The 26,196-nt window shown below is 45.6% G+C and overlaps 4 protein-coding genes across 4 annotated transcripts in view; 2 read left to right on the top strand and 2 right to left on the bottom strand.

Annotated features, from left to right (window-relative positions):
* Nucleotides 1-818: 818 nt before the first annotated feature.
* LOC128731561 (probable maleylacetoacetate isomerase 2) lies at nt 819-15,276 on the bottom strand. Its single transcript, XM_053824692.1, has 5 exons — nt 15,236-15,276; nt 14,954-15,074; nt 14,481-14,658; nt 2,403-2,521; nt 819-2,327 (listed from the first exon to the last, which is right to left on the bottom strand). Exons 1-5 carry the CDS (start codon nt 15,274-15,276, stop codon nt 1,989-1,991), a joined length of 798 nt encoding a protein of 265 aa, XP_053680667.1. The 3' UTR covers nt 819-1,988.
* LOC128731562 (uncharacterized) lies at nt 3,096-3,937 on the top strand. Its single transcript, XM_053824693.1, has 2 exons — nt 3,096-3,149; nt 3,230-3,937. Exons 1-2 carry the CDS (start codon nt 3,096-3,098, stop codon nt 3,935-3,937), a joined length of 762 nt encoding a protein of 253 aa, XP_053680668.1.
* Nucleotides 4,405-5,209, top strand: LOC128731563 (uncharacterized). The gene is made up of 2 exons (XM_053824694.1): nt 4,405-4,452; nt 4,538-5,209. The coding sequence occupies exons 1-2, from the start codon at nt 4,405-4,407 to the stop codon at nt 5,207-5,209; spliced, it is 720 nt and encodes a 239-aa protein (XP_053680669.1).
* Nucleotides 15,277-23,179: 7,903 nt separating the features above from the next.
* Nucleotides 23,180-26,196, bottom strand: part of LOC128731560 (mucin-5AC) — a 38,982-nt gene continuing 35,965 nt past the window's right edge. The window contains exon 9 of the mRNA XM_053824691.1: nt 23,180-24,223. Within this exon, the coding sequence (XP_053680666.1) occupies nt 24,004-24,223 (220 nt within the window). The 3' untranslated portion in view covers nt 23,180-24,003. The remainder of the gene's footprint in view (nt 24,224-26,196) is intronic.

Below are 26,196 nucleotides of genomic sequence, written 5' to 3'. Positions count from 1 at the left end.
TAAACTATATTACGTAGTAATATAGTAACGGGCTTTTTGTGCGTAATATTACTTACATTAAAACAATATTACTTTCGTTGATAGTAACAGTTTGCAAAAATGCAGTAGAGGTTTAGTATAACAGAAACATTGAATGTGTTATACTGTTGTTTACCTCTTCTGCGATATTACCGCCAATGCGGTCGTTTTTGTTACTAGTCCTCGAAATAGAACAGAATTTCGAATCATTTTAGTTGCTTGAACTCTCTCTTTCTAACACACGACAGTTACCATACTACAGCGATGGAATCGTGACGTCACATTGTGAACATTTATTGAGCGTGTTCGTAGCAGGGCTGACTGTGCAAGATCCTTGAGATTTTCAAAAAAAATGAAATTTTACGTGAAATGGAAAATGAAGGAATAAACTTAAGCTCTTTTTTACACAAAAAATATTTCATTAAAAAAATGAAAATTATTTTCAAGCAATATTAATTAACCAATTTAAAAGTGTAAAATTTTTACTTTAAAGTAGCGTTTTTACATGTGATGAAAATGTCTAAAAACATTTAGAACTTTTTTTTTGAGGTTTAGACATTTTTTTCGCATGTAAAATCTACTTTCAGGTAAAAACTTACACTTTTAAATTGTTAACTGGCAAACAATTCATATAATTGCGATATTTCCGTTTTCGGATGCTAACATTACTTCTGAATATATTTAAATGTAGTGAGCTGATGCAAAATTCGATATCCCTCCTAACTGTAGTATGCGTTTCACAAAATATTTATTGTTCGAGTACGCGAAAAACACACGCAATATCAAACACTATAGCCACTGTATACGTTCACTGCTCGACAGAGTAGTAGAGAATGGGATATCCTTTCATGTTCACAACACAAACACACAAATTAAACATGCAAATTAAATTGTGAAAAAGCCAAGCAGCTCGACAGCTTGCTCCAGAAACACGAAGATAGATTAGTACAATGCGAGCTAAACAAAAGGGTTCACCAATCGGAACACGAAGGTTTTCCTGCTAAAAGCTGCAATAATATTTGTCTTAAGATCTAATCCTGAATTGGTAGGTTTTAGAAACACTATATAGCGAATTAGGAAAAATATATGCAAATTGTTTAAGTAGAAGAAGAAGATAAAGTTTATAGATGTCCATCACGCTTTTTGCTGTGACTCGCCATCTTTTCTAAAGCAAAGGGATTGATCGTTTCGTTTAAGTGGATTAAAATTGCGTACGACTGGAAGTACGAGCCATTGTTTCAAATAAGCCTTAGCTGCCATAAATTTCCTGAAATGATGTGTATGCAATCTTCTTACGCGTTTCCAGCATATGTTTTCAGACATTATCACTTTAAAAGCGAATCCGTCACACCCATTTATGATTGTTTTGCAAAATGCAACGTTCGTTGAACATTGCTGCTCGTTCTTCTATGCATGTTTGGGGTTATGAAATTGTTTCTAATATCTTTTTTTCCAATGGTAACCGTTTTCTTCGTTATGTATGCAGAATCATTTGCTTTTTTTTGTTCGATTCTGTTTCCTTTTATAAATGATCATACTTCGTTCTTTTTCGGTGTAAATATTATTTGATTCATCTCTTCTTCAAGCCAATGTTTAGCTGAAGCATTATGTATATATGGCTCACGACCATCCACGATGGACGATACGCTTCGTTCTTCAAGACTAGATATTTAGTTTCAATTGATGGCAACAGCATAAAACGGTTACGGTAACGTGCCCTCGTAAAGTCGTGATGTATACAGCCCACCACCTCGTATCGAACAATTACTACCGTTTTAAAGACGATTGGATAAGGAATTTTTGAGGTATTGGTAAAACATGGTGGGTTTTCATCAGTAGAGATTTGTGCATCTGTTCACATGTGTTTCTGGCATCGGTTTTCAAACGTATACACTCGTCAAATTAGCAAGGAAGTGATGGAATGCAATAAGTCAGGCATCGGAAATCGAACGACGAATAAAATTTGGCGCTTATTTGGCCGCTTCCGGTGGGCAGTCCGGTTGGTTGGAAGGATGGGCAGCGCGGAACGCGGGATGACCCTCTAGCTCGCGATCGATACGCAGTATAATGGGATACGGACGCAAATCGACGTGGAAACGACGCGCATTGAACACCTGCGGCACGAGGCAACAGTCCGCGAGCGTTATCTCATCGCCAACACAAAACTTACCCGCAGACGTCGAGAGCAGCTTCTCGATCGCACGGAAACCGCGCGTGATCCAGTGCTGGGCCCATTCCTTCTTTTTCTCTTCGCCCACGTGGATCAGGACGATCAAATTCTGCAGCGGCTGAACACCGGAAGCAATTACCTGCAAGGTATAAATGAAGGAAGAGAGATCAATTTGCGTGTCCGGATTGGACGTGTCATGTTGGTGCAAGCGTACCTCACAAATTTCGCGTACTTTGGCACGTTTCAACACGTCCTGCGGCATCAGGGGACGCTGAGGACGCGTTTCTTCTAGATAGTACATGATCGACACGGATTCAATGAGAGTATGTCCATCTGAAAGTAGAAGGAAAAAGAGATCATTCCGTTAGTAAAGTAATAAGCAACATCAGCTGATTTGAAAGGTAGAACATTTTGAAATATTTTCGATAGCTTTGTTTTGCCTTCAGGCGTAGCGTGCTGCCGTAGTCTAATGGCGTAAGAAAAACACGCCTGACCATCACTCAGGAAGTTCCGATAAGACGACGCACTATAGTCCGAAACCAAACGGCGGCTTCCCATTGATTGAAGTTCGATTGCGCGCATCATAAAATGGTGAAAATGATGCGATTATTACAGACAACAACCTGGCCCTTGCTTGGGGTGCTATTTGGGACAAGATTACTCGTTTATTAGCCAACGCTTGACCGCTCGTTTCCGTTTCCGAGGTTGCGGACTTTTAGCCAACGGAAACACAGATGAAACCGAAAGCTATAGAATCGTCTGTCTGAAGGAAGTGGGAATCAGTTTCCCTTTGACGGTCGAGGTGATCAAAAGTAAGAACCTCCACTAACTCGAGGCTACAGTGACAAAGGCGAAGGTCCTTTTAACAAAAAAAAACCCTCAAGCAAAGCTAGTGACTGCAGGAAATATGTGGCAAAAGGTCGCACTTGTGGTGGTGTTGGCATCCTTCGCCTGCCAGCAGGTGAGACAAAACGATCTCCTCTTCCCCTAGTACACCGAATGAACCCTGTTCGATGACTCGTTGTCCTTCGCCCGTTGCAGCTCGCATGGTCAAAGACTGTGCCGTTGCCGGAGGCTGTGAAGAAGCTGCTGCCACGTGCCGATTCCGACGTGCTGGCCGAGTTCGATCGGTTGTTCAATCAGCTGCACTACGACGTGGAATACAAGCTGCGCGTGCTGCGCATGAACCAGTCGCTTGCGCTCAAGAATCTGAACGCGCAGTTCATCTCGCGGTTCGGCATCGTGATCACGCAGATCCAGGAGGAGAAGCTGCGCGTGAAGGACGCCATCCTGCAGCACGCGCTCGAGATCGGCAACACGCAGAACCCGTGCATCGTCGAGAAGAACGATGAAGCGCTCCGACAGGCAACGCAATCGGCTTCAGACATTAGCCTAGCGGCTGAGCTGGCATATGCCGATATGGCGACGGCATCGCGTGTCTTCTTCTACCCACAGGTGCAGGCGTTCCAGATCACCTCAAGTGCGTTGCAGAGCGCGGTGATCCAGAAGCTCGGCAACTCGAATGCCGTCACCAGCATGGACATCACGCTGGCCGAGCTTGCGTACTTGTACGAAAACGAAGAGGATAAGGTTGAGCGAGTGCTGGATGGTGTTGAGCAGGAGTTGGCCAACTTCCAGGAGGTCGTCAACAATGTGCGCCGTGACATTTGGGCCATGTCCGACGAGATCGGACGCAACTTCATCTTCAACATGGAGCTGCTGCTCGAGGAGGCGCTCCAGTGCTCGTAAGGGCATCAGTGCTCGGGTCGCTTCCCTTGGAATTCGTGGGGGGTTGCGTTTGATTTCGGTGTTTTAAAGATATCGCCGAGTGGGCTGCAGAGCAGAGGCGTTGGGTGAGGCGTTCCATTATCGAGTTATGGCTTCCAATAAACGGTTTTCTAACAGCTAAAAATGTTGTTTTTTTGTTACCGTGCTGACCCAACACCCTACGGATTCTTTCCTCTGAATCTTGCCGTAATCGTAATCTAATCGTACGATAACGTTGGAAGCGATGTTTTCTCTCATTTTCGCCCCCTCAATGGCACGGGGGGAGCTGACGTAAAATCGCAAAGCGAAGAAAATCGTGCCGAGGTAATCCTTCGCGGGGTTTGCAAGATTATATAAGAGGCGCTACTGGGAGGATTGTTTTGATATAGCAATCGCTCGCTCACTGTGGTCGTTTCGTTGCGGAACAGAAAAGCAAAAAAAAAACAAGAATGAAGACCTTCACTTCCGTCGCCCTTGTCGTTATCCTGGCTGCTGTGGTAAGTGATCCGTTCGCCCACGTCCAAGTGCCGTCCATTTCCATTAATTGCTCATCGTTGCTCATCGGACATTCTTCTGCCACAGACCGTCTCGGCACAGCTGTCGATGCAGGAGCTCACCGACATCATCGAGGATTATCGCGTGCGCTTTGAAAGGTTGCACGAGAACAAGGACGCTTTCGTTCGCCTCGCTCGCGTGTTGATTCGCGCCGAGCTGAAGGGATTGAACGAGGCCACGCTGGAGAACTTGGGCGAGGCGCGCAATGACATCGACGACATACTCACGGAAGCTCGCGAGGACATCGCGGAAGCCATCCTCGAACCGAACGCGAACGAGCAGTGTCTGCTTGGGCTCGTCGACACGGTCATCGCTGAAGGCCGTCGTGCAGGCGATGGTATGAGCTCATGTGCCGCCGACAAGATCGCCATCAAGGAGGGTCTTGGTGATGAATTCCGTGCACTGACCAACACGCTGCAGCGCATTGCGACGGCCGCTGCGGAGTACCCGCTGTTTGGGTTCGCCATCCACGACTCGTTCAACGATCCGGAGGAGCACGCCGAGTGGCTAGAGGAGGCCTACGAAGCACAGGTTGACTTCTGGGATAATGTGGCGCAGCCGGAGGCACAGGAAGATCTGGACAACCTGGAAATCAATCGCCCGCAGCTGGTGGCGGAAAATCGTGCCTGTCTGAACGCGGTCATTGCCAGCCTGAACACGGCCATGCAGAACCTTCGCATACAGATCAACATGTGCTAGATGGACTCGTGTGACGATAGCATAGTTATGTGGGCGCGCGACGAGTAGCAAATAAACAAACTCGTGTACATGTACGGTGGAATGCGCAAATCCCAATGTTCATTTCAACTCCCCCACCTCTGTCACGCAAACGGTGCGAGCGGGTGATTAGATTGAGCCGAAAACTTTAATTCAATTGATCACGTTAGGCTAATTGATGGTTAGCTAATAGATTACGGTTCAATTGAAAGCGGAATTTAGATAAGCCTGGGGGTGCTGATATGGGCGGGATTCTTTACATCGCACGATTTCTTCGGATCGGCGAGGCATAATTGTTAGTGGCTTTATCAAAATGAGCGATCGATAATCGTAGGAAGCATGACGAAGGTGAAAAGTCGATTTTCTTATCGCACACCAATTTCCGAACAAACGCGCTATCATTCGCTGCGCGATTGTGGAAACCTGTGAAGGACATTGCCACATTGAAGCATGGTGATTGTCCTGTTTTGTGAATGAAAGCACATTAGCATTTGTTAGGAGCAATTAACATTACGACTAGTGATGGGGGGTTTTAATAGTTGATGCATTGAGCGACAAATATAAATTTCTCCTCTCTGATAATTGGAATGCTGTCCAAGGGAGAACTTCGATAGGGTTTTGTACTGGGTGACATAACAGTATGTTATCGTACATGTATCAAATAACAAAATATGAGCAATTTTTTCATCCCGATTCTAGCAGTTACATAACTACTAGCTTTTGAAGCGCCTAGATGTTGACAATGGGTATGTTAATAGCAAACATTTGGATATTTCAGAAAGAAATAAGTACAACTTTATAAGACGAATAAAACATAACGGTATGACAGAACATCTTCCCGATGTTGCAATATAAAGCGGACATACTTATGAAGCATAAACATTTGGCCAAAAGTCCTGCTTCTGTCTGGAACCTCTCTTAAATATTTGTCATTCAGACATGTGCAAGAAAAGAAGTCTTGAGAAAGTAAAACCGATGAACTTGTCGATGAAAAAACGATAGTAAAATGAAGTAGATGTCACGAATAATGCGAGTTATAATCATAACAATTTGACAAGTTGATAAATAGTGAAGGCTCAATTGTGTCAACGAATTTAGGAGAAAATATTGCCTCTCGCAACAGCAGTATATTTGATATTTCTTAACGACTTAGCGGTCCTCACAGGGCTGCAACTTGATTTAATTACAAGAGGGAATCTTTTCGCGAATGTAATCCTCGAAAGCCTGCTGACTCTCGACAACCGACTGCAGACATTCGGCATTATCAGCCACGATCAATGGGCGGTTGTACTCCATGGCATCGAGCTCAAACTGCAGAAGCAGGCGAGCTTCCTCGTTCCACGCACGATCAGTTTCCTCGAAGGATTCCCGCAAGAACTCAAGATGCCGCTCCGGATTGGTAACGGAGTTCTGGCTGACGAACGAGTACAGCGTGGTTTCGGCGATCGAGTTTGACAGACGTTGCAGCAGGTTCAGGAATTCGTAGAACGATTCCGGCAGCGAATCCTTGGTGTCGGTTGTTCCCGCGGAACAACGGCTAATTTCACCGCCAAGACGAATCTTCTCGGCGACAATCTCGTACACCAGATCGAGCAGACACTGTTCGTCGTGGTTGCCCTCTACGATCAGCAGGCTAATCTCTAGCCGCACATCGTCGAAACCATACTCGACCGTGTTGCGCGCATCTCCCAGATCCTGCAGCACTTCTTCGTTCATTCTACGGACCGTCGCCCACAGACCGGTGCGACCGAACTGCAGAAACTGATCCTTCTCCTTGTGCAGGTCATCGAAGCGAACGCGATACTCCTCGATCGCCTCTCGGAGCTCCTCGTTGGTGGGTTTAATGGCGTTCTTCGAGGGTGCCGCCGTGACAGCGCTGGCCTACAATATCGATAGCAAGGATAATACGAATGCACCGAATCACTTGCAGCGGGTTGCGTTTGCTTCGAAAGGGGCGAATTATCTCGCCATCGTGCAAAAAGCGAACACCTGCCAGACACGTCGCGGTAGAAAAAAGCGATACTGGCGGAAGCTACTTACCAACAGGGCAAATACCGCGATAAGCACAAATGAACGATCAAAAGCCATTTTGTGAGCTATTTTGCTCCTATCACTTGAGGACAGCACTGGTCTCCACCGCAAAATTTACCTAATTGCACCCAGCGCTCCCGTTTCCACGAGTTTATATCAGCTCGAAGGAATCCATTGGACGGCGATCAAACCGTTGTTAATCGAACGGAACAGGGCATCCGATTAGATTGTGCCAGCAAAAGCAGCAAAGCGCAGGTGGTTGCGACCGGATTATCAGCGTCCGTAAGCGCCAAAGGCTGAGGATTGCGGAAACTCGATTCAACTGTAACGTACGACTGGCCAGGTGCGCTGGTCACTCACTGGGGCTGATAACGCAAATGACCCTCAGGCCATCATGTGGGATTTTATCCGGTGCTCATGGTACGATAGCGCTTTAACACAAGGTGCCCTAAGAGTACAGTCAACGAAACATCCAGATGCATGAACATGCAGATGTGCACATCACGCATTGTGATCACACATTTTGAAACATTCTATTGCTATGCATCTATTGATCGCAGAAGATCATTTTAAAGAAAGCTATCGGAACATCTTTTGAGGGACATTTGACACTACTCCATCTTGTAGTTGGATCTTATAATGCATTGGATCCTTCATTCAGGAAGTCTTTGAGAGTTGCTATAACTTCGTCATAAGACTTCTTTGCATGCAACACCATTCCGAAAAGGTAGAGCTTTTTCGACGTATTTACCGCGTAGATGTCGCCGTAAGAAATCGATACATGTTCGTCGATTTTAAAATTCCCCGTCAAATCTAATCGACGCTTTTTCATTGCGTTAACTGACCACAGGTAAACGCTTTCATTGGGTGTTTTTTTGTGTGTACTGTGCGACATTGTCGATTGGCCATCTTCTAGGCTACATCTTCTTGGGGTTAGCCTAAACCTCGACCGAAACTCGTTCATTAGGAACGTGAAAAATCGGGGTGTACATTCAGGGTTCGGCTAATCGAATTATCTCTAGCTTATCACGGCCACCTGCGGATAGGTTTTACAACATCCGCCAACCACACCATGGACTACCGAAACACGGCTCTATTGTTATAAGTGATCAAACACTGGCAGCGGAAGGAAGTGAACATTGAACAGCCACGAGATGTCTCGCAACACGATCACCTGGAGGAGCGCTTTCCTGTGTTTGGCGTTCGGTGTGGCACTCGCCCAATCGGTACCCTCGTTCGTATCCTTCCAGGAGCGATTCGGAAACTATTCACAGGTCGGAGAGATACTGATGCAGACGAAGCGCAACAGCAACTCGTTGGCTACATCGAACTTTAACATCGAGCTAGTGCGATTGCTCAGTAACGCAACGGTTGAACTGCGCCAGATAGCCAACGAAACGATGGAAACGATCATGAACGCGGACGGTATTGATGAGGTATGCCGTGAGCTAGTGCTCAATCTTCGTAACGTGTTAACTCTGTTCAGCGAGATGGATGTGAGCTATTGCTCTGCGAATGCCGCCGCTGCCCTGACACCATGGACGTTGGAACGTTTCTTCCGATATGCGGACTACGTACATCACGAGCTGACACAGCTGACCTATCGCGTCTCGCAGGTGCTGGCGACGTACAATAAGGTGAATGAAATGGATCGCATCGATGATCAGTTGCAGCTGTACTACGAGGACTTTAGCTACATCTACAACAGCTACCAGTTTATCCTGAGTGCGGAACTGGAGCGCTTTGACGATGCGGACCATCCGGTACGGGTGGCGTTGTACGAGTGTCTAAACACGGCCGTTTATTGGTACGAAAGTGACATGGCATACGTGCTCAGCTACGTCGATAATAATTGCGAAAATGCCTAGTTTTAAGCAGATGAAGTGTAGCAAAAGTATTTTACAAAAAACGTTGCATAATACTGCTTGATGCGGCGTAACATTTGTTCAAATTATAACGAAAGAAAGAAAACGAATACCAATGATGTAAAGCAGTATGGAGCATACGCTTGGATTGGGATCGCATAAAATTGTGTAAATCATTCCGGGGCTACCCTTCGAAATTTTGCTCGATCATCGGCCAGAGAAGTTAAGCTGGTAGCAATCTAAGCAATTATCTACTCCTTATCACCAAACATTAAACTTTCAGAGGCTATATTACTGGTAGTACTCAACGCCCACGGTAAGTAGTGCCTCAAAGCTAATCGAAATGTCGCTCAAAGTGATCGCAGTAGTAGCGTGCTTTCTGACCGTTGCTGTTTCCGCGGTGCCCGCTATCGTGAGCTATCAGGATCGTTTCAGCAACCACTCGCACGATGGCGAGCAGCTGATGCAAACAAGACGAACTATTAATTCGGCTGCAACACGCGCGCTAAATGAGGACCTGCTGCGAATGCTAGCCAACGGTACGGTGACGCTAAGGAGCACCAAAAATGCAACGTTGCGGCGCATCGAAGAGACCGACATTGTGGATGAAGCGTGCCGAAATATAGTGCTCGATTTGCACGACCAGTACACCTGGCTGGCGGTTGTAAACCTGAAGCAGTGCGCGTGGTACACAGCCGAGGACCTGGTACCGTGGACGATGAGTCGATTTTTCCGTTACGCCAATTACGTGTACATGCAGCTTACGCAACTGACACACCGCGTGGTGCGTGTGCTCGCTAGCTACAGGTCCTTGGAGCAAATCTACCGTATAGAGACATTGCTGGGGCAGTATTACGAGAACTTTAGCTGGATCTACAGCAGGTACCAGATCATTCTGGATTACGAGCTGGAGCGGTTCGACGACAACGAGCATCCGTTGCGAACGAATTTGTATCAATGCGTTGACGATACGCTAGCGTTGTACGCCGACGATATGGAGTTTGTTGAGGACTACATGAACCTTTACTGTTAATCTAAAATGCAGATTATCAAGCCTGAAGTAATAAACGATACAGTAGAAGAAAAAAAAAAGAACCTTCATGATAACATTTTGCCAGTTTGGGACAGACATCCAGAAGTTTCTGGTGTGCGTTTCAACACACCATAGACGTCTCTAATCTCGTCGATATCACCAAAAGCGAGAGGTTATCAATTGTGTAAATTGGATCTTAGCACTCGATTAAACATGGCGTACGCGATTACATCCCATGTCAGTGTATCGCGACAAGCGGCCATATTTGTGGTGCCATTCGTTCAGCGTTGCAAAATATAATGCGTTACAGGAATCAGTTGGTCCTGTGTAGCTTCTTCCTGCTGTATGGCGTCGGTGGGCCGGTGGTAGCGTACAATGTGTCCACCATTGTGCAGTACCAGGAATGGTTCAGTGAGTATGCATCCATTTCGGAGGGAACGATGCAGCTGAAGCGCGAGGTCAACTCGAATGAAACGTTCATCTTCAACACCGAGCTGTTGCGGTTGTTGAGCAACGCCACGATCGAGATGCGGCAGGTGGATAACGACACCGAGAGTACGATACAACTGGCCGATTCCATCGGGCAACCCTGTAGGCAGCTTGTGCTGGAGCTGTTTAAAGTCTTCCGTACAATCGGGCAAGCGGAACTGCAGGCTTGTGCGGCATTCACCTCCAGAGAGCTGTACTACTGGACCGCGCAGCGATTCTTCAGCTACGCCAACATTGTCCACCGTGAAACGACGGAGCTAACGCACCGAGTATCGCTCGTGCTGGCCCAGTACAACAAGGTGACGCAAATGGAGGATATCGGTGCGAGGCTTGAGCAGGAGTACTACAGCTACAACAGCATGAACAACGCCCTGCAGGAGCTGCTAAACAACGAGCTGGAGAGGTTCGATCCACCGGATCATCCGCTGCGAGCGGCTTTATTCGATTGTTTGGATACGACTGTGACGCTCCACCAGCTGGATATGGAATACGTCCTCAGCTACATCGATAATGCGTGCGGAGTCGAATGATTACGTGAAAAAGGGATACGACTGCAACGTGGTCAGTCGGACGCTGTGACCAGTAGATGTGCGCCGGAAGGCCATGTCGGAAGGCGATCGTCATCGATAACGATAAGCACCATCAGGGACCTTACTAAAGTCGCTTCGATAACCATTGCTGTCGAATAAAATTCACGTGTCACAATACAATCCTTGCGTCATTCTTGTGCGTGAAACCCCACACACATCGCTAGGTGCGAATCAGTTGAAACTGGAGCTTGCAGTTGAGGTTTAAGATAATTTCCTTTACTACTCGGAAGTTTACAACCAACAAGATATAAGACTGATATTCCGTTACGCGGCATGGTTCGCTTATCGCCAGAGCGAATATTATGGCGCAACGATCCAACATTATTGCGGTGCCTAACAGCCGTCATCTCAGTACTCCTGTGCCTGCTTAAGGATTCGTGTCGAAGGAGCAAAGAATACACAAAATTCCACCCCAGCAATGCGTTCGACTGGGATAACGCTGCTGCCAGCAGCTCTACTGCTGAGCTGCTGCATCGGTGCCACTGTGGCGAACATTTTCATCGAATATCATGGCGACTTCTCCGCGCTTGCCCGTGAGGTAGAGTTTGAGCTGCAACAGAAGCGAGAATTTAACGGACAACTGATTCGAGAGTTCAACCGCGAGTTGCTGCTCGAATTGGCCAGCATGATACCGCGCATGCGCCAGGCAAGCCTCGAGCTAGAAATGTACATCCAGAACCGGGACGGTATCGACGACGAGTGCCGCGAGTACACGCTGTTCCTGTTCGAGTTGTACCGTACGTTCCAGGAGTACGACATACAGGATTGCGCGTACTACGCGTACAACGATCTGCGAAACGATGCGCTCAACCGTTTTCTGCCGTACGAGCACTCGTACACGCGGGAAAACTTCCGATCCAAAAGCCAAACGGTGATCACGCTTGGTCGCAACAACGTGCTCGAGGAGGACGCTGTGGCTGCCGAGTTGGCCGAGGAATTGGACTACTACACGACGCTGCGTGAAAGCTACCGTGCGGTGTTGAACGATGAGCTGGCCAAACACGGCGATGACGCGTACATCACGATCAATCGCTTCGAAGGCTGCCGCAATGAGGCGTTCTACTGGCAGGACAGCGATATCGAGTACATTAAATCCTATCTGGACGATAACTGCTACTTGTAAGGCGCAGGTCAGGTCGTAAATGAGTGGCCCTCCACAGCGGCCGCGTATCATCGATGCGGTAATAAAACGATAAACCGATGCCGGAATCGGTCGATGGGATTTGCTGTTTTTTCGTTGGCGGCGAAACTGCTGTTCTTTTTTGCGTGTGTAATGAAAAACAAAAAGATCACAATCCTAACTAGGCGACTAGTACCGATCGGCGACGCAATCGGAACGGTGCGTTAACATGATGACAAAGTGGCTACTGAGCTTGAGTGCTCTGGGGGGCATTCTGCTTCTTGGCGTGCCAGCAGCTGACTGCTTCCTGGTGCAGTACCAGGACGAGTTGGCTAACATTAGCTCACAGGTCGTACGGGAGGTGATCGTAAGTGCGGCCACCAATAATAAGCTGAATGGAATGTTCAATCAAAGAATTCTGACCGAAGTAGCGCAAACAACGGTTGAGCTCAGGAACCAAGACGAACTCGTCGCAGATTCACTGCTCAACTCGCAGGACACTTTGAGCGAATCGTGCCGAGAGTATTTGGACGATTTCTACGCGCGCTATCGCACGATTTGGGGCGTCGATCTGAAGAACTGTGTGGAATATGCACACTTCGATTTGGACTACGACTTCTTTGGGCGTTTTCGTCCGCAGGCTTCCACCGTGGAGCGCATCGTCAAGACGGCTTCCTACCAGGTCATTCGTACGCTATCGATGACAAACATTTTTGATGGGGCGAACATTCGCAGCAGGCTTACGGAGGAGCTGCAGTCCTATCGGAACACGTGGGAGTATTACGAAGTGGTGCTGCAGGAGGAACTGGATCGCCACGAAGGAGTAGTAACCGGTACGATGACACGGTTGGAAGCGTGTCTTGAGCGAACTCTTCAGTTCCAACGCATGGATATTGATGCCATGGAAGAAGACATTGCAACGAACTGCGCAAACAAATCGATTTTATTGCCGTAAAATATGCAACTGTAATCTGATTACACATTATTAGTGTGTTTTTAAATGCCAGCTAGCCAGAACAAGGGACAATAAAAATGCAAGCAAATACAAAGGAGCATAATAGGCTTGTTGGTTGATGAATAAAGAAAACAAACCGTTATCAACGCCATTTTCTGTGTTCATGCGCTAGAATGCTGATAACACCATGCAAACATGCATTTACGCGGATTGGGTTAGACCTTTTCGCGACATACGTCAAAAAATGAACATGTTATCAAAAGATAATCTAAGCAGGGCAAGCAGTAAGAACGATAGCTAAGCTCAAAGCGATATGGTTAAGAAAATTCCCCCCGGACACTGTTTTCAACTGTAGTGTTGTAGCTCAATTGGGCAGTGTTACTACAAACAGGTCTTTCGCTTACGGGTGTTCCATTTACGTTGTCTCAAACAATGGCACTAAACTGTAAAAGTGTAAGCTTGGTAATCGTGCTTGTGGCGATTACGCTGAATGTGAAAGGCATTCGAAGTGATCTGCTAGAATCTCAAACCATGTTTGAGTCGCTAGCAAGAGCCATCAATTTCAAAACAGTTCAGATCCGTGAACACGGACGGGAAACAATCGCCAATGTTAGCGGTAGCGCGTTGCAGCAAATCGGTGAGACGATCGCGCTTGGGCGCATAAGAACGCGTGAATCGCTGGATTTTATAGAATCGTTCGAAGGCGATCTGTCGGCGGACCAAGCAGACTGTCTTACTGCTGCACACGATGCACAAATGGCCTTCGCTCAGCTGCTCGGTGACGATATTTCACGTTGCAATTATTATCTACACCGATCCGTATCGATGGAGCAGTGGCAAGAATATTTCGATACGCTTCTTGCCGCCAACTCGCTAGCCACAGAGATCACCAGAACGGTGCTGTACGTTCTCGGACGTGAAAGTGAACCAACCGCCCAGATGCCACTGTTAGAGCAGCGATGGAATGAACTGGAAGAAGCGTGGCTTCGGCTACAGAGCGAGCTGCAAAGCATCGACGACCGTAAGACAACGGAACTCGTTATCGCGTTGGACGAATTGTCGCAATGTCTCAATCAGGGTGTATTGTTTTTCAATTATACGATTGCTTACGTTAAGGACGAGCTGGAAAAGTGCTTCGGCATTGAGCAGACTTACTAAATAAAGACTTACCGATTTGAAGGGCAGGGACTTGCTCCATTGGATTCACCTCTCGATATTCGTTGCAGTGCTGCTCGCCGCCAGACTTGATCAAACTGATCGGTTTGATGTCGTACGGTATTTCCTTCAGGTTCAAGGCGATGCGAACACGCCATGAGCAGGAACTGCGCCAGTACGAGTACAGGATCGGCTGCATTTCGGGAAGAAGGTCTTCGTTAGCCATTGGGATCTTTTACGGGTGTCACGAGGCGCACGGAACAAACGATGCGTTCTGAACGATTCTTCGCAACTGTATGAGCCGGAATGTAGCCGGTTTTGACTATAACTGGTTTGCTTTCTACTGATATTCTAATGATTATCTCGACGCAGAAAACAAGCTCCCGGCACAGACCAGTTGTCATGCGGCGGATGTTACGAGTGTTGCATATGCTTCAGGGGGTTTGGAATTGAAATGTCGGCCGGATAGCCCGCCAGTTCTAACTTACCTTCGACATCGCGGATAGCGACATCGAGCCATGGAACTTGGAGTAGTTAATTTTGAAGCCGTGCGAGTACGACTGTAGCAAGGGAAAACACCTAAAGGTTGTGGTAACCGCACCTAACACACTGTGGGACGACGCGAATTGTAAACAATAGGAGGGCGGGAAGTGGGATCGAAAACAGAAACAAAACGACAAAAGGAGGGTGTAAATCAAGAGCGAAAAAACACTGCTAATCAGCTGGGGATAGTGTTGTTAGTGCACCACAGTTTTTAGAATAACACTCACTACTCTTTGGCGAAAATTTTGGACGCGTGCAAAGCCGGCATTGCGTTTTGTTTACGCTTTTTTCGGTACTGTCTGACAACTGTCATCGGAGACCGCGCATAACCAAGCGCAGCGCCATCTGACAGATTGAAAAGGAACAAACGGCAATCATTTGATTTATCCGTTAACTGAACGAAAGATTGAAATTGCAAAAGGAAGCACGTAATTTTAAATAGAATTTACATTACATATATTTCTTTTCTTTTTCTGGCATTTCCACAGTTTTTTTGCTGGTTTTATACACACATTTAGTTTAAAATATACATCGTTTCACATCATCCATTACGCGGTACAGCTGGCGACCGTATGTCTTCCAGCGTGCTACACATTCCGTAGTTCCAATCACTCTTTTCCTGGGTTTATCTCAATCTAATCCCCAGCCATTGCTAACTCTTCACTGATGTACTCCACGTCGTCAACTCTACTAGCTTTTCCTTCTGTTCTTTTCTCGGTAACTTGTAATGAACGGCTTACGGTTCCATTTGCAATGTTTGCATCTCTTCTACGCGAGTTTTCTCCTCGATATTGATTTATTCTCTCTGTTTTGTCTTTAAAAATAGCACTGGCACTGGAATATTTATCTTTCTATGTTTTCTGTCTACATTTTCTTTTGTATCGTGTATCTTTTTTATCTACTGAATCTCCCTCTATTCTCTCTTTCAGCACTGATTTTATCTGCACTTGTGTTGTCAATACCTCAATATAAATCATGTACCACTCGCTAGTAGGTTGTCTCAAGCACACATAATATGTAAATCTTTTGATTTCCGGGCTGCGATCGTACTAACTTTACTTTCGCGTCCATCAGACAACCGCGAGAGCTTAGAAATGGAGACAGATCGAGCGATTGAGAGAAGAAGAGAAAGAGAGAGTGAGAGAAAAAGAGGGTAAGAGATACAGAGAGCCTTCTGAGAATTAAAATCGTTCCTTTGTCTTTCTTATTCCGAACATTCAGGGTGCAGCGTATTTTCTTAACAACGTTTAACGGTCTATTTTCCCGAAGATTGGTTGTCCTTGAGGGAGAAAGTGCTTTAATTACAATTCGGAAATCACAGAATTTTGTTTTTTCTTCTTCCTTTCATACAACGTTTATCTTTACAATTCGCTCCCTGCTGCTGACTGCATTGTGCTTTGGCCACATCTGCGACCCCACTTTCTAACAGTTACACGAGTTTGCTTCCTTTCGCTTCGCCATGCTATTTATGGTAAAGCGAACGTTGAATCGAAACACAGAACATCATCAGTAAACAAATACAATATAATAATGCGTTACTATTGTTCGCGTAATTAGTATGACACAATTTTTTGTTTGCTGCTTAAGCAAAGCCTCAACCCGCCCAGCGGACCAGTTGAAAAGCATTCAGGTGGTAGGCCTCGCGCAATAGTTACAATATTCGATGCTTGTCTATTGAAAGTAAATCGTTGCTCAGCGTGTTAACCCACCTCAATGCCGTTGGGACCATTCTTCTTAGGCGCGCCTTAGCTGTGTGTTTTGTGGTGGTGGTGGGGTTGCATAAAAAGCTATGCTTCTGCGGAACTTGCTTCGATGTATGCTGGAGATTTGCTGTTTGATCATCTTTGAGAATGATCGATTAAAACCCATCGCTCCCAACGAGAACCGTTAAAAGCTGTCGCTTAGTAGTGTAAAAGCTTCGATGTGCACGTGGTTTGCAGCTGCGGCTTGTCCAGAAAATGCTTGCCGATATTTTACGGTACAGATTTCGATTTCGCTCACCGAATTGACAATCGTTTATGTTTTATACATTTGTGCCGCCTTATACCGCGCAGAGTGGCGTTATCACTAACCACGAGTGAGAGATTACATGGGCAAACAGGTTGGTTTGTAGCTATGTTGCGTGTGTTGGGTGTGTTTATGTAACATGTTGCTGTTCAGCAGGGCAGACACGCAGCATACAACAAGCCTACTCAAATGAGTAGTAAGACGTTTTTTGTTGACATTTTTCCCATATCCTTGGGACGTGCTAAAACGAAGTAATCCCACGTTGCCGGGCGAATGTTCCGAACACGTGGACGAAAACAAATAGAAGTTTTTTGTTTCGATAAAACACCTGCAGTTGAGTTTTTTACTCGCATAATTTCTTCTGCTTCTTACTATATTCAATATTTTTTTTTCTGTCAGCAAAATGAAAGTATGGTTATGTGTATGGTATATGTTAATCGACTTGTTGTACTCCCGTTCTAACCCTTCTTGATTATCTTCCGTTGTTCCTTTTTCTAACTGACGCAAAGGAAATAAACCTAGACGCCAAACGAATCAGCAGCAGTATCGGCCGCGCTCTCATATTTTTCTTAAGTTATAATCACATTAAAAACTAACAGTGAAAACATTTATATACTTGTGTGTTTGTTGTTGAGTGAGAGTCTGATCCTGTCTGATCCATTCATGAGATTAATGCTGGCTTACAACATGTTTGCTGCAAAAAAATCCCAACACCTCTCTTTGTTTGCCTTGTACCATATCATTTGCTGTCGCCTGTTTAATGCCAGTTTCTTTTTGCTTGTCGTTGGGGGAAAAGTTAAGGATGCCATTTGTGTTGCAATTTGTCGGTACTTTCTCCCGATACTTTAACGTTCGTCCTTTGCTTCGTACCATCACGTGCAAGGAGGGCTTTGCTTCATTCTGTATTCATAGATAACGATTACTTAATTGCATAATAATTATAATAATGTATATACTTTTGATAATTCCATTCATAAATATTACCGTACTATTCGTAATGATGCACAATCACTTAAACCACACAATACAATGCATATAAGGGCAATAAAGGGCGCTAGCTGCATATTGCGTGCAGAGGGAACGCGAGTGTGTGAGCGCATTGCACCAACGACAGGGAAAGCATACTGTATGGTTGCTCCTTATCCGGGTTGATAACGTTCGGAGTTTCCCGACTGCCGTTCCTGCGTTTGTGCAATCAACGCTCAAGGCCTTACCTACTTCATAACACCGAACGATCAACGAAAAGGACGAAACAAATGCGTGTACAAACAAACTAACAAACAAACGCGCACCGTTTGAAAACCAGTTTCAAACGGTTCCTTAGGGGACCAGAGAATTGACTAATTAATGAACTAAAACCGATGGGCTTTTTTTTTGTTAAGATCAAATCGCCGGCACGGCGACACGCACTTAGTACACTAAAACGCAATATTAAAACAGAACTTATCGTTGAACCGTCTCAAACGTCAACGTAATGAGAGTATTTTGAGGTTTTGAGGAAGGAAAAAACTAGAAACATTTAAAAAAAGAAACACAAGTCGCTCATTTCTTCTATCACTCCCAACGCTTAACGCCCTAAAAGTGTTCTATAACAAACGCATTCTACTTAAACTAATGAGTAGTCGTAAAACGATAACGATAGGAATCTTTGCAGGATGGCATTCGATCAGATCAGAAATACCAAGTATGGGAGAGTCGGTGACCGTATCGGTCTACGCTCTGCAGTTGTTAAGAATACGAACAAAAATATAAAAACACCCTTATGCTAGGAGATTAAGACGATGCTGGTACAACCAAGGTTGAAAATTGGTACAACCCTGGTACACCCAAGGTTCAAAATATTACGAAAGAAAATGCTCCGCACCTTCGGTACCTTACGCACTAAAGTGTTACACCAGAAACAAAAGCCTTCTCTATGTACAAGGACAATGCAGCATGTTTTGCCCCGATCGTGGCACATCATCGTGCTGGGCTCATCCTACCGAGAGGCTGATACTCTTTGTGTGAACTGAGCTGTGTTCATTTGCTTGCCGAACATGGATCCTTTGTTGGTTGCCATGGTTGCGCATCACTCATACGTTATCGTGTTTGCTTTTGCGTAAGGATTGTCATTGAGTAGTACTGCCCCGTCGTCTGCAGCTTCCAGAAAACGGAAGGCTTACATTCCGGATACTATTCGCTTTCCACTCTGTCTGTTTGTGTCTCTCTTTTTCTCTCTCTTTCTCGCTCCATGTCCCCTTCATATCGATGCGAGAATTGATACTCCTCGCCTGGGTGCTTGCATGGAATTGGGACTTTGATTTTGGCATGCTTTGTTGTGGGGCTAGATTTTTGTTTTCTTTTTGTTTGCTCTCTGGGAAGATGTGCGAAGTATCAATCGCTTCCATCGCTCTCCACACCCCGATCGGCGTGATTCGTTCGAGTACAACAGGTAAACCTAATTTGGCATATATCTTGTCTTCCTTCTTTCAACCCCTTTTTTTAAATGTAGCGCGCTCGCCAGCTGGAATTATTTACTAACCACGCACGGGCAGACGTTCTTCTCGCATAGTTTAAAGATACAAGGTACACAACACGTTTTTTCGTAAGGTTGAATTCCGAGCCGACGACGTGACCACAAAAGAGGCTACTCGTTGCTGTACATACGTTGCAGTTCGGTTCGTTGCCGGATCGCGGACGCCATACTTTGTGCTTGTTCGTTTGATTTCGTTATTAAAAGTTTTGCATTCTCTGCCGCCCCCGGTGCGGTTGCTTTGGGTGCGTAACATTCCATTCCGTTCCTCATTTGTCTCAAAGTTATAAGAATTTTTACCTTAAATACACTTGCTGTTAGATTTTTTTGTTTTATCTTTAATTTCTTCTAGAAAACTGATATGTATTAACTTCTATTATCTCAATTTCATTTCAATTCGTGCACTTTAGAGTTTTTTTTGTTTTTGTTTCATTCGTCCTGTGCGTTCGTTTCCGCTTGCGCTTTGTTACAGAGTGTTTTGTGGTGCTGTTTTAGTGGCACCAGCTGCCACTGACCTCCAATGGCTTCCGTGAGTGGGTCGGAAAGAAGGCTTATCGTTCGAGAATAAATTCTAAATGGAAGTTATCGTGAAAGGAAGATAGCTTGTTTCGAGTACTGGCTTCCCGCGCTTATTATGTTCGAATGATCTCAGATGCTTCACGCACGAGCGTGGGGAAGATACACGTAACGTACAAAACGTCCCAAGGAAACGTAGCCAACACAAAATCACTAAGGAGTATTGCCTATCATGTTTTCAGTCATACTGTAAGGTTTGATTTCAATTGAGCCGAGCAAATGTTAGACTCCTTTCCGCTTAGTGTACGATCAGCTTGTCGACGGAAATATTTGACTACCATTGCTCTGGAACAATACGAACGACAAATGAACGTGAATAATACGAGTATAGCAAACACCGGTTTTTTTTGCCTCAGTTTCTGCGCTGGCTCGCGTGGTTTCGTTAATCGTTTTAAAAATCACAACGCGGAGTATTTGATTTTGCTTTTTTTTTATACACCTCACTACTTTGAGCTTATATGTTGCTGCATGTTTGTCTTGTTTGATTTTTGTTTTGTTGGTTTTTTCTTGCCGATAGCCTACGGGCTCTGATAGCTCTGTATAAATATGCGCTATCGTGCATCGGCGCTAAACAGATTCCGTATCGTGAGATAAAACATTGCTTATCCAAATGAGCATAGTGTGGAACAAAACGCCATCTATTCCATTTAACTAATTGAGCGATTCCCGGTGATGGCTAACACGGGCTAACGTTTCTGGACGTTGATTTCGTTAGTGGCGTTGTGCCACGTGTAAAATAAATGTGACCATCTGTGAGACGATCTTCTTTTTTGTGATTTTTACTCTCAACGAACGCAACTAGATCGATCAAATACTGTAAGCTAGCTAAACGAAGATCATAAGTACACGGTTGAGCCAGATTGAGCAGATAGTTGTCGGCTTGGCATCGTTTCGTTACCGTTGCCAAATACAAATTGATTATCACATTTTTTGGACAGAAGGACCAAATTAAGGATTGCCTCTGCGAACGATCTAGACGGTGATTCTAGCACGCAACCTAGTAGTCAGGAGGATATTATTGCATTAAACAACGGGTGTACGATATTGGCCACTTGAAAACGGATTGTGCAAATATTCTTTGAGCAAATTTACATTATGCAATGGCTTGAGCTATGCTACCATTCTGCCACACGGGAGAATGATCAATGCATGCTGCTGTTCGTTGCGTACCAGCGACTCATGCGTTATCGAAATTGTTTGTCTAAGTTAGAGCAAAAAAAAATCACTCGAGAATCGTTTTGTTTGATTTAGTTTGCATAGATTGTTGGGGGTGTGCACGTTTGCGTGTAAAAAAGATTGCTTTCAACAGTGATGTCCCTGTGCCTGTGATGAATAGCTATGTGCTTCTTTTTTTGTTGTTTATAGTGAGTGTAGCTTTCCCGAACCGTTGATGTAGAAAAATAAATATATTACGGCACAACCCTGACCCTCCACAACTGATATCGATGGTTTCGTACTCAAAGCGTAACAGCGCAGGAAGGAGAGACCTGGAGAGTGTGTTTTAGTCAATTAGAAGATTGGTGTGTAGTTTTCCTTGCGATTCAAGTCGACCCTGTTGTCAGTGTTTGTGCCTGTTATCGATTTAGCATGATTTGATCACTCTTGCATTTATCCTACAAAATCCTTACTTTAACAAACGCACCAAGATGGTGTTGATGCCCGGGGCAATCCTTCACACATGTGCCAGCGTGGACCGGGGAGTACACCCGTTCATCGCTGCTTGCTTCCAAGACGCGTTACTCCGTCCGTTGCCCATCACTTCGCCCGCTTCGTTTACTTACGATTCAATCATTTATAGAATTAAGAACATTGATCAACACTTAAGTTCTAGATACAACCATGTTTGAAATTTACGCTCCGCTCTTTCACTTATATCATTCCAGTAAAAATTAGTTATTTGATAGGAAGTAGAGTGAATAGGTTCCTACGTCAATTGTGTCTTTTTGTGTGTGCGTGTTTAGGGCCTCTCCCTTTCCCTCGTTGGCCATCGTTTTTTCCTTCAAGACAAAGTGTCTTCTTGTGGGTTCTTGCATCTGGTTTCGTCTTCCCTTTTTTTTTGGCCACCATTCTAACGAAAGGATGCAAAGGAAACAAAACATACGCCCAGACAAGACGCATCACGTTGCAATTGCAGCTGGTTTTCCTTCAACACCCGGCGGGAAATGTTGCACTTGCTTGACGTTCGATAATACTGGAAGAAGGATTGGCCACTACCATGGTTAATCTGTTATGTAATCGCTACTACCGGTTAGGGTTAAGGTCGATGTGTTAAGGATTCTAACGTGTAAGGGTTGGGAAGGATCAAACGTTCCTTCCTTCCGGGGCTTCAATAGTATAGGGCTGCGCGATACGGATCTCGTGTAATTGTGTGTGTGTGTGTGTTTTTGTGGAGAGCGGTTTGGTAAAACATAAATCACCCCAAAATGCTACCGTGCCATGCACGTGCCATAATTTCGATGCTGAGACCCTTAGCCTATCATATTTTGTGTGTCTCGTTACCGCTTGAGTAGAAAATTGAAACAGAAAACGCTCAACTACTCCAGCTCGAATGTCTTTTCCTATACGCTTGCTGGCGAAGTGCCTTCTCGGCGTCGGCGGTTCCGAAACCGCCGCTCTTATTTTAGCCTAACACGTGTGCTCGTAACAATCAATGCGCGATTTTGTAAGGGGTGAGTTTGTGTATGTGTGTGTGTGTTTTTTTTTTCTTTTCACCTGCGTACGTAAATGTGTTTCCAAAAACACACGAAATCCTATGTACAGAATGTGGAGCGGAAATGATCCTGGCGGCAGTGCGCAGGCAGCGGAACAATACGCGATAAGGTGCATTCGGTTTAGGTATCATCTACAAACATCGATAAGCCAGCCCGCCAACGCACTGCCTCTTCCGGTTCTCTGCCCGCCCCTCTCTCTCTCTCACCAAGGGCCCGAGAACGTTCACCCAATTACAACTAGAGTAGAAAGATTCAACAACGAAAAAAGTATGTGTGTGTGTGTACAAAAAACATTGCCCCAGGACACACTTCCGGTGCGGGCGATTCGCTTAGATATCGTTTGCTAGAGTTAGCGGTAAGATCAATGCACGAACAAGTACGAGTTTCGATTATCTACTACACAGGTTGGTTTTCTTTTCTTTTTTTTTTTTGGTTTGCTTAATTAAATTTGTATCGCGCCTCGGAACGCGCCGTTTGAGATTTTCAAAGTTCTGCCCCCTTTTGCCGTCACAACATTTCCCTTTTGGCTGCTTTATATCTCGCTAAGGTATCTCAACTTCCTCCGCAACGCCAAACGGTACTGCGTGGGTGCTACGGTTATACGTTAGTCGCCTCCCGGGACGAGGCGCTTGTGGAAGTTCCATAATTTGACCTGGTATTTGCACACCCCCTATCCCTTCACCGTACCGAAAAAAAGGGCCGCACATTGCATTTGTGGCGCATCCTTCCCGCGCCGTGTGTATGTACATTGTGTGCAATTTCTCGTTCTGTGGGTTTGCGTTTTTCAACTGCCGGAGTTTTTTTTTTTCGTTGGCGGGTGATTTGTAGCTTTAACAACCATTCGTTAGTAGAGTGTAAATTTTGTGCTTTTTTTTTCCTTCATGTTTTCCTCCCAGGCACGGCGAGGATGAGTGTGGTTTAGCATGTTTTCTCTCTCTCTTCCAAGAAAACAAAAAAAAAACTGCTGCTCTGTTCAGTTAGCGCACGTGGTCCGGTCCGGTGGTGGTCCTGTGAGACGCGTGTCCGTTTCGGGGTCGCGTTTCGAACGAACCGGACTCACCTCCGCGCGTCCGGGTGCCGCCTTTGCCGCGTTCCGGGCAAGAAGAAGATTGTCTAGATGCGTTCCGTGATCGGGATGTGCCGACCGACCCAGCCGCGCCGTCGGTGGAGCTCGTCGGTGGCGGTAGCGTTACTTTGGCGGTTCCTTCGCTACCGTTTGGGGCGGTTGGTGGCCGGCGTCCTCATGTGGTTCCGTTTTTTCGTTATCTTGCTGACGATGCTGCTGCTGCTGATGCTGCTGTTGCTGCTGCTGCTGGTGCAGCTGGAGTTGATGCTGCAGCTGGTCGCTTGCATCCTGCGGCCGGTGTGATTTCATGTGGGCGCTTCGGCTTTTTACCTTATTGAATACCCTTCAGTAAAGGTCCAGCAGGGGAGGTGCGGGTGCGGGTGGGACAGTGTGCGATGGAAAATGGTGGAAAAACCCGATGGCAGCGATGGCGGAGAGCAGCCGACGAGCGATCGATAAAACGTGTGCGAGAGAGAGAGAGAGTGAGAGATAAAGCAAACAAATCAATTAATCATCGTCCGGGTGGTCATCGCGGAGGTAAAAGTCTGCGTGGGTGAATATTCGTTCGGGTTTGCTTTGTAAGTAGAGTAGAGTCGTTTGAGTTGCTTTTTTTGTTGTTGTTGTACTTGTTGCACTACGCTCTATAAGCGGGACGCAAGACAAACACTGATTTAAGAAGCGTTTCTTCCTAACTGCTCACTGGTTATACACGAGAGAGAGATAGTAATTTTAGAAGTAGTAGTAGTAGTAGTAGTAGTAGTAGTAATAGTAGCAGCAGTAGTAATAGGAAGTTGTAGCAGTAGTAATAGATTCAGAATTTGTGGCATAGTAGCATAGTTAGGAGCAAGAGGTAGAAAAAGACAACAGTAGTATATAGTGTCATTGGCAGTAGTTTCTAGTAGATGTTTGATAGGCTCCATCAGAGCTACGGGACCGTCTTCCTACACGGCAAAGGTGAACAGCAAGCAGTGAAAGGAAGAGAATAGTACACTCTACGATGCAAGGACTGCCTCGTGAAGCCCTGCAGAGGTGTAGAAGAGGTGTCTATTGGTTACTCCTGCGGCTAGGTGTTACGGTAAGAATAGCTGATGTGATGCATAACGACTTCAAAGAGTTCGTTTCTCGTTAGGTGAAGCGATAAGTTTGAGAACATTTTGTACAGCTGAAGGCACATCTAAACACACATACACACACATACACACGTACGCACATTCACGCTTGGTAAGTAACGTATTACACGATACGCTTTATCGCTAAGGCGCTAGGATTCCTTGCAGGACAGTTTAGCAAAAGTGCAAAGATCGAGTGAGGGATAGAGAGCACGAAGAAAGAAGAAGCGAGAGAACAATCAAGGCGTAGAGACAGTCAAACAGGCACATGTTGACATTGACCGAGAAGGTTGAAGCACAATCAGCGGGCATTTTACTGCCTATTCATCATTCCTTCGGCCGAGTCTGGTCATTCCTTGGTAGTACCATCTAAGTTTAGAGAGCCCATTCGCACTACAAATCACCCAAGCAGGCGCTGGTGACTACAACGAGCTAGCACGAAATTCAAAGTGACAGTTGGATAGAAGAATGCGATAGGCGTACGGCCATGCGTGCACACACACGATTTTCTTCTGTAGATTTCCTTCACTTGTGAGTTGTTTGTGATGTTGTTCTGCTCATGTTGGTGGCTGGGTGTAGGCTGGGTGTATTGCTGTTACTATGTACACAAGCACACGTACAGACGCACACACACACACATTATGACTCCTTTGCTTTAACATACTGATGCAACTGATAAGAGATGGCGTTCCGCGGAGGGAATGTTCATTTACAGGCCTACGGCACGGAGAAAAGGATACCACACGAATCCTGGCCAAACAGCACCGAACTAATGATGTTGAGGAGGGTAGATAAAGGAGGAAAGAGAAAACTAGCCTGTGGGAGTTAGATAGAGGGAGAGAGATAAAGAAGAAAGAAAAAAACAAAAGCCTGGGAACGAAAGGATCCCAGGAAAGGAAGTGAGAGCCCAAATTTGCCCAAATGGTGGTGGGCCTTTGGTCATAAAATGACGACAGAAACTTAACTGAGAACAACGGAAATAAAACCAGGAAAAAGGTCCGAAATTAGGGGGCAGCATAAGTGTAGCCCAGGATTCGTGCACTGGCTCCTTCACCCCACCGGTGTGGTCTCCACTCGCTCGCGGGCAGCGCCTTAAACCAAAAGATGCCAACGAAACGAACTGTTTTCTGTTCTGTGCTGTATTATATTTTGGGTTTTTTTTTTGTTGAGTTGAGTGAAGTTGTTACGGTATTCGTAAAACGAGCAT

This window comes from Anopheles nili, chromosome 2 (genome assembly GCF_943737925.1).
Source record: "Anopheles nili chromosome 2, idAnoNiliSN_F5_01, whole genome shotgun sequence".
In the NCBI taxonomy this organism is placed as follows: Eukaryota; Metazoa; Arthropoda; class Insecta; order Diptera; family Culicidae; genus Anopheles; species Anopheles nili.
Note: the sequence above shows the minus strand (reverse complement) of the source record. Positions and strands in the feature narration are given on the sequence as shown.